This window comes from Mastacembelus armatus, chromosome 13 (assembly GCF_900324485.2).
Source record: "Mastacembelus armatus chromosome 13, fMasArm1.2, whole genome shotgun sequence".
Classification (NCBI taxonomy): Eukaryota; Metazoa; Chordata; class Actinopteri; order Synbranchiformes; family Mastacembelidae; genus Mastacembelus; species Mastacembelus armatus.
Genome location: NC_046645.1, coordinates 20,881,609 through 20,896,129, shown reverse-complemented (window position 1 = coordinate 20,896,129; position 14,521 = coordinate 20,881,609). Strand labels below are relative to the sequence as shown.

Below are 14,521 nucleotides of genomic sequence, written 5' to 3'. Positions count from 1 at the left end.
GATGCTAGTGTTGCAGGACTGGATTTTGATGAAAGCTCAATTTGATTAAAAATATGATGTGTGTATTGAACACAGTAAGGTACAGGTTTGTGTTGGTGTAGTAGAACATTAGGCTATGTCTGCCACCTGCTGTACATCCTGTAAATATGACTGCACTAGCTACAATAAGACTGATAAAATATTTTGCAAATATTTAAAAGTAACTCACATTTGCTTCTCTGGCCTATAACTTCTAATTCAATGTTCATATTTAGATTTGACATTTACAAATAATGTTTACACAAATAGAATGAGAATCCCATAAATTAAGCTTGTGCCATTTTATCCATCCATCAGAAATCTTTTCCTCTTCCTGAAGTAGCACCTGATCTTTTGCGGTGAGGGTGGTGATGGACAGGAGCCTGACAGGATGTCTACAGAGCTCAGAGACATGACAGAGGAGAACTATACGCGGGGTGGGGGGGGGGACACCATAGACTCAGCTTCTTAGGCTGAGTTCCACTTGCTGATAGAGGACTCGGTCATCTGTTTTACTAGTAATATGAATGCAGGATGTTCATAGGAATTTGTTGTAGTAGACAAGCAAAACTTCCAGTTGGCTTTTAATAGAAAGAGTACAAGTTATGTTTTGTTCTTATTTAGTTCTTGGTCCTTGTCATGAATACTTAGGCTACTTCATATTAATATAAAAAAAATGTACAAGCACTTATTTTTTGTTCTTGTTCATAATGTAGTGAGCCCTGGTCATAGCACCTGCTTTATGCAGCAGAAAAGCATCTCTCTTCCTAATCAACTCTTCGTCTAAAAGTGCAGTACCATTAAAAAGAGGTGGAGACAATATAAAAGGAGCACTTTAAAACACACAGTAGCCTTTCATTAAATACCATTCTGTTGAAGCTCAGAATTTTATGTTCATGTTGAAAGTGAAGGCAGCACAGTGGCTGAGTGGTTAGCACTGTTGCCTCACAGCTTTTCTGTGTGGAGTCTGCATGTTCTCCCTGTCCTTGTGTGGGTTTTCTCCAGGTACTCTGGTTTCCTCCCACAGTCCAAAAACATGTATGTCAGGTTGATTGGTGACTCTAAATTGCCCATAGGAGTGAGTGTGAGTGTGTGAGGTTGTTTGTCTCTATGTGGCCCTGTGATGGACTGGTGACCTGTCCAGGGTGGACCCCTGCCTTTCACCCAAAGAAAATGGATGGATGGATGTTGAAAGTGACAGATCTCGATTTAAGTCAATGACCATTTTTAAGGTCATATTTTGTAGATTTGCGGAGCAGACAGCCCAGTTATTTGCTGAGTGTGTATCTGTGAGCACTGTTCAGCTTAGCTAGTGCAGTTTTGCTATTGTCATCCAGATTTCTCCTTGTCACATTATTTTGTGCCTGTAGCTGACATTTCAGCTCGCAAATTATGATGACATTTTCTAGACACAGGAAAAGTGGAAATCACAAGTAGACCCTCATGCAGACTCACTAAAATATACAGCAGTTGCTTAACAGAGTTGTTTTAGAGCAATAAACATAGTCTAATCCACAGAATTAGACTATGAAAGAATAAATATTGTCTCATCCTCATTTTCTTATTCCATTTAAACTTCTTCTTTTAAACATTTCTTGAGTGGTTATTTTGAGCAAATTCGTATTTTTCCTATATCACAAAATGATTTTGCAGTGAGGATGTCTGCAGAGTAGCAGAGAATGAACTAGGCTGTTGACAGACCAAAAAAGCACTACACATATAGGTTTTGACTTGTACGTAGGAAACAACTGTATTTATTATGATACCAATACTTTTGTCTATATACACACAGTAATAAAAATGTAGTCTTAGTAGCGCAATGGGTTGTTTACAAGTGACTTCTTTCACTGTTCAGGCATACGGCACATCTTTCCCCTTGATTGCTTGAGCAATTTTGGATTTTCTTTGTGACAAAAATGATTATTTGTGGCATATTAAGTTACATGTAAATAAATAAAATAAAAATCACTGCTTTCTAATCCACAATCAGTAAAAACAATCTGTTTAAACACACAAGACCCTTTTAAAGTAGCTGATGTGCAGCGGAGTGGTAAGAATGTCTGCAATGTTGTGTTTTTTGATTTACAGAAGAGGATTAGGGTTAATATAAAAATGTATTTGAGATCTGACTTATTTTCTTAGAATTCTCATTTTACTGTAAAGTCAATTCTGGGAAAAAGGTCAGAATTTGGAAGGACAGAGTTTTAATAACATTTTGTGTTGGCCCCAATCCTCTTCTGTACTGAATGGCAGTACTGAGGAGCAAAAGAACAATTCAACAAATGGTTTCACAGTAAACAAAACAACACATGAAACAGCAAATGCAAATTCAAGTAAAACAGGATTATGTTAACATATTAAAATCCCCCAGCCTCTTATATAGGGGCTATTACATAACTTTACTGTTAAATGTAACAAGAGAGCAAACAAAACTTTCCAGGCTAAAAAGATAGATTTAAGTCTGTAAAACAAGAGATCAATTAATATACATAAGCAATAAATTTGTTCCTAAAACGTATCAGTGTATAGTATGTGAAAATGTACAAGTACAGTAAGCTATGCAAGACAAACTGTCCTTGGCAATTATTTATTCTATTTCTTCAAGGACAAATAATATACAGCCCTTAACTATGACAGTATCTCTGAGTCACACAGAAAAAACAAATGTTCTCATAATACCCTAATTTGGCAACAGCAGGCAGGACTACAGAATGCTGCCCAAATGTGCAAACCATGCCAATCAAAGCAACTGATAGGATTTCATGATTGTACCATTAATTCATGTCTCACTCTTTTGAGTTGGGATAAAGCTCCCTCCTTCTGAATTCTTATATTGCTTCACCAATGGTCTTACCTGTACAGAAAGCATTCAGGTAAGGTAAGGTAAGGATATATCTTCTATTAGCTGTGCGATGTATGTCAATGCCCATGCACTTTCTGTGAAGGCTGATATTTATGGAGCCCATGTAAAGCTGTTGTCACATGTCCTCTTCAATTTTATGTGCTGCAGTCTGCGGTCAAACCTGATTGCTCCCTTCGTACCCAAATCTCACCTTTCTCCTTTTCCTTTTGATCCTCAACATTGTCATCAGTCTCGGTGCTTTGTTTCTCCGTGTCGGACAGCTTCACGTCATCAGGTGTCTCCCTGATTTTTGGGGACTTGAGGCTCTCACTTTCTTCTATTTCTTCACCCACTAAGGACAGAGCCATGACAGGAGCCTCCAGGTCAGCTTCAGTGGATGGTGCTCTTGGTGTTTGGCAGAACTCCTCATCGTCATCACTTAGGATGTCTGTCTCCTTCATCTCCTCCGGGTCCTCATATTCTTCTAGGTCGAATTGTTCTTCCACCCAGCGGTCTGTGTCCCCTGCTAAGTCAGACTGCTGCTGCTCTGGCTCGTGCTCCTGCTGCAGCTGGTTGGAGTTGGCGTGGGGTGGTGAAGCGAGGTTCTGTTCAGGCTCACCATCAAAAACAATGTCGGTGTCAATTGTGAAGCGGTTGCGCACAAGCTTCCTCCTACCAAGAGTCCTGGTAGGGGCAGATGCTGCAAACAAGACAAGAGATCAAAAACATATAAAACTCTAAAAATCTTATATTAACCCTTTAAGGACATTACTTTGGATTTTTGTAACATGATATTTATTACATATTTATATATTATATATTTATTTTTAGGACAAGATCAATAAAATCTTCTTGCGCTGAAACATACAAATTATTTCAAAAATGATAATATTACATGTTTTGGTTGACAGCAAATGTCCGTCTAAATGTTAATTAAAGCTATAAAAATGGTTCAAATAAAAACTAAGAAGCACAGGTGAAACCTTTTTTTTTGTTTGCACTATACCAAAGCATCACATCTGTGTCAGATGAGAAGGAACAAATTCAGAACTGGGCCAGTTAGCTCTGTAGAGTCAATGAAGCCACAGACTGACATTTACAGTACCTGCTCTATTTATGGCTGGACGGGCTCCCTTTAGAGCACACAGTCGCTTTCCTCCAAAGGGCACATATTGCTGGTTGAGGGGCAAACTCTCGGTTTTTAGGAGCTGCCGGCGGTGCTTTTCCCTCAAAATGGAATGGACTGTCTTCAGAAAATCTTTTCTGGTCTCTGGAGAACTGGGGGAGATACAAGGGTATGTTATAAGTTTGTCACTTGTAGGTAGTAGCAGATGTAATTGTATTAGAGACCCACGAGGTTTAATTGTCATTGCAATCCAATGTCCTATAGACGAGTTCCTCACCTACAGCAAAGCTGAAATGTTCTCTCTGGCCTTCCCTCAGACTCTGACTTTGTGTGGACAATTTCACACACAGCAGAACTCTCGCCATCTGAAGGAGAAATTAAAACTTGTGTGTGAGTACAGAGCACTCTGGAAATATTTTCTGAAATGTTTGTTTGATTTGGGACAATACACCATCAGTAGTTTATTTATTGAGTCACTTACCTGCACTGGCCAAGGATCTGACTTGAAGGGCATCTGTTGGAATCATGTGACGGAATCGGAAAGGGTCTTTTTCATCTGAAGATAAAGAAGTTCGATGGGATCCACCCTACAATCAAAGAAGCCTTCTTTATGCCCCCTACAAAACTGCTTGTGGAATGAATGAGATGCACCTAGACCGCATGAGATTCAAGGCTGCTTTTACAAGTCAGGGCTAGTTATGAGAATTTGAATATATGGAAAATAAATGAAATGAATCTACATTGCTGAAACAAAATATGTTTTAAAAAGGTTTGGGTATTGCTGATGGAATGTTGCTTGTATGGAAACGTACCATTTTCTTTTTTGGCTTGGACCCATCCTTGCAAATGAATACTACTGCTGTTTTGAACACTAAACAGCAATGGAGAGAAAAAAAACATGTATCAGTAAAAACTTTAAACGAGGCAGCTTTATTTATATACCCCAAACTTTACATAAGTTGTCAAATCAAGAATGTGCAGTTTGTTGCAGTAAAAAGTCATGTTTACTTAATATAGGCTGAAAATAAACCTAAATAATGATATAATCACAGAAGACACTCATGTTTGACCTACCAAATGTAGTCAACTGGGGCTCTTTCTTCCATTTTCCTAAGGAGGCAGGGGGGTTGATCCATGTCACACTGTTATGAAGAAGCAGGTCACCCATGGACAGATCAGCAACCTGGCAAAAACAGCAACAGACCAACAGTCACTCCACATGTGTACTTTAGTTGTGAGAACAAACAACATCAGTTTTGTTAAACATACCTCTTTCTTTTCACCGCTCTGCTCAGTGATTAGCTGATCAAACACTGCTCCAAACTCCTCATGGATCTTCTGCATCTCATTAATGTGGCTGGCAACTTTATTCATGGCTTTCATGGCAACTGCAAAGAACAATTGAATTGTTGTAAACATAAATTACACAGGGCTCCTCCTGTGTAAATGATTTAATCTTCTCAGTCAGCCATGTGAAGTGAGTTTTACCATCCAAATGGTAGTGCTCCTCACTGTCTGGATCTGTGAGAGAGTAAAGCTCCTTCAGGAGGAGGGGATACTTCAGCACCCTCTGAATGGGTTTGATTAGGTACGACTCCAGGGTGGAAGAGTGCTGTTGCTTGGGGTTACGCTGATCCAGGAAGGCCTTGAAATCAGAGTCCGTTTTGGCTGGAATGAACAATAAAAAAAACACCGACGTCACCTCAGCCAGACAACTTATTATTATTATTAATATTATTTGTCCTTTGCATAGTTGATGTGTCTAAATGCACACTGTTCTATTTAGTAGTTGTTTAGACAAGTAGTTTTGTTTACAAAGTTTCTCTACAAAGTTTGCACTTTAATTTATTTTCAAAATGGGATTTAATTGTTTGGCCTGTTGCCCAGTGTATTGTCTTATAAGCATGTTGATCTTGTGCAAACCCAGACCCAGTTAGTATTTATTACAGTCTCACATTAATCCCTACAGCCAAGTAAAACAAAAAAATACTAATCCATTTTAAGCTTTTTGTAGAGAAGACAAGAGCAGAGAACCACAAGTGGGCAGAAGAAAAATCTGTTTATTGCTTTTAAACAGCTTCATCAAATAACAGCTTACCACACTCATTGTGGCCAAAAACTAGTTGACTCATTGAATGTAAATGCAGCAAACAAAGCCATCCACTTCAGTGTTAAATGGAGTGGGTACACTAGCTAGAGAACAGACTGTCCAGTACTGCTCATCATATATAGCATACAATATTGCTTGGTTTTTTTTTTGTTGTTGTTGTTGTTTTTTTGCCTGGGAGTCACCAGCTTCAAAGTATGCAGAGGTCAAATGGACAACTGTGTGCCTGGCAGTTAAGCACTGCAGATTTATTGAGCCTTGCAGGATATGGCAGATGATTGATGGATAAATACATCCACACCTTTGAGCCAAGCAGTAATGTTGAATCAAGTTCACATGCACTCACCCTTTACGAGGACCTTAGGGACTTTGGTGTGGCTGGCGCAGAAAGCACTGTAGATTTTAAAACGATCTGCATAGTACAGGAAAGAGCCTCCCAGGGAGAAAAGAATTTTCTGTGAAAAAGGGTGAGAGGTTACACAGCCAGTAGTTGAAGAAGTTAAGGGTGTTTTAAATGCATGTTTGCACCAGAGTCAGATTCCTTGTGTGCCCAACATATTTGGCAATAAACCTGATTCTGATTCTAAAATTTCATATGTGAAAAAAGAGCATTATACCTTAAACTGGTCTACTCTTTCCAGCTTCTCCAGATCTGGAACCAGCCTGGTTCCGTCTTCCAGAGTCTTGAGAAACTCAACCTGGAACTCCACCATTTCTGGTAAGTTCCCAAAAAGTACATCCAGCTGGAGGAAAAGGGCATTTGAGTCGAAATTACTTCTCTGTATTACAGTGTCCTGTAATATTTCTGTATTTATGTGGTACACCCTATACTAATGCTTTGCTACAGTTAGAGCACGGAAATGCTGAAAAGGTAATGCAACCAAATACAGTTTAATTATTACATGTAAGTGTGTGTAAAACATCTCTGTACTGTGCCAACCTCCCCCTCTCTCATCACACACCGCTCTTGTCCTTGTACATGGCTACTCTTCACATGATTATATAACCCACTTTTCTTAGAACATTTCAACAGTGCTGGCATTTAAAAGCCTACTACCCCTCAAAGGCTCACAGGGAACATTTACCTCATCCTGAGTGAGAAAGGTCTCTTTCTGCAGTGGAGTTAAATATCTCCCAATGAGGCAGTTGAGATCCTGCAAGACAAGAGAGAATGCCATTTCATTCAAGGTTACCCAAACAGTCATGCAGAATACAGACATGACAAATACGCAGCTTTACACAGCCATCCCTCATAACAAAACTATGATTAAAACGCAGGAATAGCCAATTCTGATCCCCACTAACACTAAGTGCACATTGCCAAATAAAATGCATGCCTGTTTGATATTGAAAAATAACCAGAGTCAACCAAATTGTCTTCTTTAAAGTTTGTGCATTACACTAGCAATCATGGATAATGTGATTTCTGGAATATGTATGTAGGTAATGTGGTATAACCTTTTTTGATAGCCTTGACATCATCCTATTTTACACCCTCTAACCCAGTTATTCTGCTGAGCTACATTTATACTGGGGCAGAAAAAGAATAGACAATGTGCAGGTAAGGGCACAGCTGCGTTCCCTTAGTATCCCCTGGGATAAAAAGATAAAAATAGATTGTGCATGTATAATAGGTAATACATAGGGCTAATGCAGATAGAAATATCGATGGATGGACAGGGGGAACACATGCACGGTCACACACACCATCTGCCTCTCACAAATAAGATGAGCGATACTGACTTTGACATAGGTTCTTTCAGTTTCCACGAGTTCACAGATGACTTTGCGAAGCTTGTCGGCATCAGACAGCTGCCGGGGAGTTGCAGGAGGTGGGAAGGGTGAGTCCGGACTTGGAGATGAGGACACACACTCAGAGGGATTCATGTCATGAAGACTGCGGCAAAAAGCAGCGACCTGCTCCGTACTCTGCAAAAATTAAAAAATAAAAAACAGAGAGAGGCAGAAAAAAAAAATGTGAATAAATTATTTTAGTCCAGCCTGAAGTCACAGAGGTAGTTATCCAAACATCATTCAATCGGCACCAGAGGTAGCACCTAAGATATTAACTCGCGCATGTCCACCTACACTACCTAATTTCCACCTACTGATGTGCATGGATTCATGACTGTGCTGAGAGTGAGGCTGCAGAAAGGCAGCTCTAAAAAATTAATTTGGTCTATTTTCAGTCTGTCATAACAATGACTCTCCACCTCCCTCTCTTTCACTCACATCCCTCTTTTCCTTGGTGTTTTCCTCCTGCTGATGGATCAGTGGAATAATGATTAATCTCTTTTAGACAATCAAAATATACACACAACAGTGTCTGTCCACATAGAGTATAGGTTGCCGTGGAGACCAGCCCTGATGTGCATTAGACTATCATTTGACAAAAATAGACCCCACTCAGCAACAGTCTGCATAGCTGAACTAATACCATTACTTTGTTCGCAACAGGCTGCAGAGTATGTATCATCTGTGTTAAAGCAGACAATACAGAAAGATTAACTGAGAAAGTGATTGGGAACAAACAGTTACAGCTACATATTACTACCTACATATTGACACCACTTACAGACCTACAGAGCTTACATTACAGAGCTGAGCGGCCTCTAGTTGGTAATATAAGGTTTTTAATAGACAGACACAATGTATCATGTCACACCTACAAGCTGCAGATGGAACATTATCATCCTCAAATAAAAATAATCTTAAGGTCTGAGCAACTAGTCTGCCAGACTACTCATCTATGGGCATCAAAAAGTTTTCTCAGTAAATTCACAAAATTGCATACATTATTTGTGAAGTGCAAAATAGTTTTTCAAAATTTACAATAACTAGATTATAGAAACAAGCACAGATTAGCTGCCTTATGTCCATCATTCCATAAATTTCGATGAAAAACTAAATGCAAAAACAAAAATGCACAAAACAGGAGAAGAATGTGTTATCCTACAACAGTCACACATCTTCCCATGTGGTTTTGCAAATGACAGTAGTTATCAGCATTGTTATCTAATCAGACGCATTCATGTGTGAGGCACGACCGCCATTAGTCTCTCTTGACAACGTTCCCAAAATAATCAGGCAGCTCCCAGAACAACAGATGAACTGGGAATTGCAATTATGAGAGGAAATGTAATATTGTAAATACATTTACATACACCAATGCGCTTTAGCCTGCAGTAAATGTGCTGTTGCAACAAACATTATGTGATCTTTTGCTGATTGAGTGGTTCTTAATAGGTATAAGTGAATGGTGTTAAATGCATATAAGTAATCATTAGATCCAAATGGTTTTGAGAATAAAGTGGCTTGACTGGCAGATGTCAATAATGAAAATATCCTTTGTTAATACATTTACTGTTAATGCTGGATCTAGTACATTTTCTATGCACAAATAAATTAAGCATGAGATCCTGTCAAAGAAAGACTAACATCTGCTCCAATTGTACCCATAAAAATGTGCCTCATCAAGTTTTATTTAACTTGTGTGTATTCATTCCTGTAGTACTTTATGCTGATGTGATGAGATATGCTATATTCAACCCAAAAGAATGTTCAAGTATGAAAGTAGTTAAAAAACATGCAGCATCAAAAATCACACATCGAGTTTACAACCCATTTAGTTAGCTGAGTCCATCTAGTTTTACTGAGCACAGTGAGACAGTGACACCCAAGTCATAGTCTTCACGGGCTAGGCTAATTAACACCATGACAGCTTTGAGTGCAGAGACAGTAATGACATGGCAGAGAGAAGAGAAAGAACAGAAGAGGGCGGAGGATCAAAGCTTTTTAAAAAAAAAAAAAAAAAAAAAAAAAAAAAAAATCACATGAAAAGAACAATATGTAGATAAGGAGGCTGTCATGAACAACATTATGAGATGCCAAAGATGAGCATTTCCCCTAATGAATTGTAAGAAAGATTAAAAACGGTTTAAAGCAAGAAAGCACTGATGATGGAGTAGGGAGAAGATTGCATGTCTGACTTCTGAATCTGAGAAAAGCCTGAGATCCAGCCCAAGGTGTCATAAGAGAAAATTGTCCTGATAGTCATGTCAGTGTCTCTCTGACTATTGCAAAGTCACGTAAACTTCTAGTCACCTTGGGTCTGATATGTAGACACTCAGCTCCAGCATACAGTGTTTTATTTTGGCATCCAGTGGAGCACTCCACTGATTATGGGGTAATTCTGCGACACAATGGTGACTCACAGCTTCCTGCTTTCTGTCTGTAGCAGCCAAGAGGTGATAAACAAACGCTGTGAAACAAACGTGTTTTACTCACAGGAATCAAAAAACAGCAGCTCACCATCTGTCACATCAGCATCCAGTCACTAGACAGGTAAAGAAAAGGGATACAAAGAGGCAAGCTCACCAGTTGAAGCATGTCATAGACCGAGTCTGTGGAACGCTTGCTGTGCTTACTCCACTTCAGGACAGACATAGCAGGGTGCAGGTGGACAGTCAGCAACAATTAAAGTGTCACAGAAATAAAGACTTCAGGCTTTGTAAGGAGTCAGGTCTACACTACATCTCTCCAACACATTTCTCAGCCCTTTTGTCTTTCTTCTGTTTTTTCTTTTAAGAGAAGGTGCTGTGGTGCTTGTGGTGAAGCATGAGTGAAGCTGCTCTGCCTCCTCATCTCCGCCCACCAGTGCATAGAGCCCTTCTTTTTGCCTTCAGAGTGTGCTGTAGTTCTGTCACAGATATTCTGTTTTCTCTCTCCCTCTCTCTCTTCTCTACAGGCTGGGTAAACACAGGCACACAGTGTGAGTGTGAAGATCTGGCCAACTCCAGCAGGACTGTAAATGAGTCTTAATAATCCTCCATAATGGGAACAGAGCAAAGGAGCAAGAGGGAAGGAGACTCCTCCTCAAGGTTGCAGTGGAGCAGGATTGGCTGGGTTAGCCACACTGCAGTAGAATATTAATACAGAAATGAATAAGAGAGAATAATGGGGGAAAGAAAGCTACAAAGTAGGATGAACATAGGAACATAGGTTTTGCAGGAAGAAAAGGAAGAGTATGAAATGTTTAGGCATGCCAAAAAGTATGTAAGTAACATATCAAAAGAGGAATAAGTTCCCAGTGAACTTCACAAGTCCAGAAAATGCACTTGTTCAGATCACCACTAAAGAGAACAAAGAAAATACCCCTCCACATATTATCACACTTCTTGTCCACTTCTGAGGAGATTTCAGGACCGTCTGTTCGTCTCTCTAAGTAATTCCCTACTTCTCCCAGAATGCCTGCCAACCACCTCCTGCTAAAAAGCATATATTTGTATTTCAAGACATGTAGAGCAAAGTGGAATTGTGACTGAACAAATGCCTTGCTACTGCATGCCCTGCTTGAGCCTTGTGGAGAAATTAGTATCACGTCTTTATGTGATAAAGGTCTCAAGTGGTTGGTGAAAACACCAAATGATGAGTCTGGAAGAGTCTAGTGCTAAATCCAGACAGCTAAACAATGTGACCAGCTAAACACATCCCAGAACAAGAGGCCCAGAAACGGAGGCCAGTAATGATATGGTGAACAACACATTCTTGTCAGTTGCAATGACAAGGGGTTTTCCTTGTGTTTCAAATCACAAAATCGAACATTTATATTTAGATTGGGTTTTTGTCAAATGCCGAGTCTCATTTACTTTAATTGTAAGAACATCCTAGGAGGGTTCATTTTACAGCCACTACACCAACAAGTATTTAAGTCATACACAATCATACCCACATATAAAAGAAGAGCATCAAGGAGTGGATATGATACGATATTATTGTTTTTATTATACAGCTAAATAACTAGACTACATTTGTTGATTAATTGCTGCTTATTAAATGAGTAGCTAAATCAGTGCATTAAAAGGAGAACAAATAAAACATGGGACTTTTCCAAAATTTAGGGGAAATGACAGTCAAGTGTTTGATCAATTCATCTCAAAGAAGCTCAATTGCACAATAGGTTGCAGAAATAAGATGCCACTGCTTTTATCTCATATTTATTATTTTCAGTGGAAGAATAGTTTGTCATTTTGTTAGCCAAAGCACTTCAGCAGGTGGGTCTGAGATTTTTTATTTACTCATCTTGCCAATCCTGCCTTGTGCTTTCTTCTGTATATTCACTTAGAGTTAAAATGAATTTACCACCATTCACCACCTCACCCTAAACACCACAAATAATCAAGCAATTAGAATGTAAACTTCCAAGAACCATCTATTCCTTGGCTGTTAAGGAGTCTGTAATGCTTCATTCAATGGTGTGGGCATATGTTCAAATTGAGCACTCTTTAATTTCATTGCATCTGAAGTTACAAAATTCAGTTAAAAATGTTTTTTATGAAGCGAAAAAACTCAAAATCAATTTGTTTTGAGAAGCATGGGGTGACCACCTGGATAACATAAACATGGACACCGCACTGTTTTGCTAAACAAGATAAAATGAGCCAGTCACAGATGGTGCCTCAAACTGTGGTGAAGCAAACTGTTCTTACATGCTGGACATGAAACAAGCAGGGGGGCAGCAGATCATATGAAAGACAGCTGTCGGATGGTCTCTGTAGTGACACGAAATCAAACCACATAGGCAAATAGGGAAATTGTGCATTTACCTTTCTAGACTCATCAAAATCACCGAAGATCTCAGAATCATCATCTAGGCTGTCTCCTGAGCTCTCCAGCAACAGCCCCAATCCATCATCCAGGATCTCCTCTGCAACAAACAAGACAGTCATATATGAAGCTTTGGAAACACTTATTTTGAGATGAAGCATGGAGATTATGTACTGCTCTTGCCTTAAGACCTTTATTTAAGACAACCTCATCTGGTGTGGCTGCAACACATGACTGAGAGCCTCCTCTCCTCCCTAATTAAGACCCTGTAGATTCACTACATTTGTTTGTTTACCAGTAAGCAACTCCCTAAAGCAGGTTTTAAATCATCCACACATATAATGCCATCAGACAGCCACATTTCCTTTAATTAATCTTTTAAAAGTCACTTGCACTACTTGAGTTAGTTAATAAATGGAGATATCTTTCTCCTTTTTGAGAACCTCAATCACCACCAACTGCCATCCTTCATACACACAAGTAACAACTTAAACACTCTGCCTGGTGCTTGACTAAGTACCATAGTATTGGGGACATTATAAATTTGTTTTTATATTCATCATGCTCATTATTGCTGGACCGTATTTAATGTTGTTAATTCTCCCCAAAAAACAAATAATTTCTGGCTAGAAAACTCTTCTTGGCAGACTGCCAAGCTGACGTGTTATTAGACTTGACTCTGTAAAGCCATCTTCATGGACAAATGGTTAGACTGGGTAGGTGTAATTCTGATTAACAGACATTAGACAACATTAATAATTTCCCACTTCACCTTGACTCTGGGAAAAGATGTCGGTGTAGAGATCTTCCTCAGCGTCCGAGCGCCGTGGTGGCAAGTAGCAAAGCTGACGGCGGTCCACAGAAGGCAGGGTGTTGACTGTCAAAGCCAGTGATGCTTGAGAGAACGCCGCCTTCATGTCAGAGAAGTTCAGACTGCGAGAGTCTTTTCCGTTCAGCTGCAGTATTTCATCCCCTGCGTTTAGACCTGAAGAGCAGGAATTCCATCAGCTTTGATTCACTTTACCTGCCTTTCATATATCCATGCACAAGAAAGTATGCTACACTTCCCCTAATATGAAGTGATGACACACCTATTCTGAAAGTCGATAAAGTGACCAATAAATTCCAAATGAAGGCATTGGGTTAACATTATCATAACGAAGGCAAAAAAAAAAACGCTATAATTTACAGTGTTAGGACCATTATCTTTTCTTTGACTCTCACAACCATCTGCATGAGCCCATTTCTCCATGCCACTTCTCTATGTCACTGCTGTGCACCATCACTGTATGTGTTCCACTTGCACTATGACCTACTCCAGCATGATATTTTGACATTACTCAGGAGTACCACTGTGAAGCCACTGTGCTGAGGTCTTGTATTCAGCACTGTCCTTCACAAAGACCAGTAAGAGGCAGTGTGGTTATGATTATAGTAATCAACGCTCCTGAAAAGCGCTGTGCTCTCTGCAACCTTCCCTGTCTGTTGAACAAGCTAATACACTAATGCATTTCAAAAGAGAAACAGTAAAAACATCTATTGACCTTTGAAAGGCAAATGTTCCTTTTTCAAAACATTTTATAAACGAATGGAAAAGCAGCTAATGCACCCCAGATTCTTTTCTTCTCTAGCTGTAACTCATCAGGTGAGCATTTGAGTCTCTGAAGTGAGTTCATTCTATGGAAATAAAGGGTAATGAACCTTTGGCAAAGGCTAAGCCACCCGCCTTCACATCAGTGATGTAGAGCTGCTGTACTCCATCCTCCTCCACCACTGAAATAGAGAAACCTGGAGAAGAGAAGGTGGTGGGAGACAGCCAAGA

At 39.5% G+C, this 14,521-nt stretch overlaps 1 protein-coding gene across 4 annotated transcripts in view; it reads right to left on the bottom strand.

Moving 5' to 3' along the window:
• Nucleotides 1-1,845: 1,845 nt before the first annotated feature.
• Nucleotides 1,846-14,521, bottom strand: part of LOC113125669 (T-lymphoma invasion and metastasis-inducing protein 1-like) — a 40,382-nt gene continuing 27,706 nt past the window's right edge. For 3 of the 4 annotated variants that reach the window (XM_026299277.1, XM_026299278.1, XM_026299276.1), the window contains exons 13-27: nt 14,401-14,487; nt 13,472-13,684; nt 12,699-12,799; nt 7,837-8,022; nt 7,179-7,247; nt 6,711-6,836; nt 6,440-6,548; nt 5,475-5,654; nt 5,256-5,374; nt 5,061-5,169; nt 4,799-4,857; nt 4,468-4,573; nt 4,264-4,351; nt 3,966-4,138; nt 1,846-3,560 (exon numbers count right to left, since the gene is read on the bottom strand). In XM_026299277.1, the coding sequence (XP_026155062.1) occupies nt 3,016-3,560; nt 3,966-4,138; nt 4,264-4,351; nt 4,468-4,573; nt 4,799-4,857; nt 5,061-5,169; nt 5,256-5,374; nt 5,475-5,654; nt 6,440-6,548; nt 6,711-6,836; nt 7,179-7,247; nt 7,837-8,022; nt 12,699-12,799; nt 13,472-13,684; nt 14,401-14,487 (2,270 nt within the window). In that variant the 3' untranslated portion in view covers nt 1,846-3,015. Of the gene's footprint in view, nt 3,561-3,965; nt 4,139-4,263; nt 4,352-4,467; nt 4,574-4,798; nt 4,858-5,060; nt 5,170-5,255; nt 5,375-5,474; nt 5,655-6,439; nt 6,549-6,710; nt 6,837-7,178; nt 7,248-7,836; nt 8,023-10,470; nt 10,639-12,698; nt 12,800-13,471; nt 13,685-14,400; nt 14,488-14,521 lie in introns of those variants that run through there. The other variant, XM_026299279.1, reaches the window with a different exon arrangement.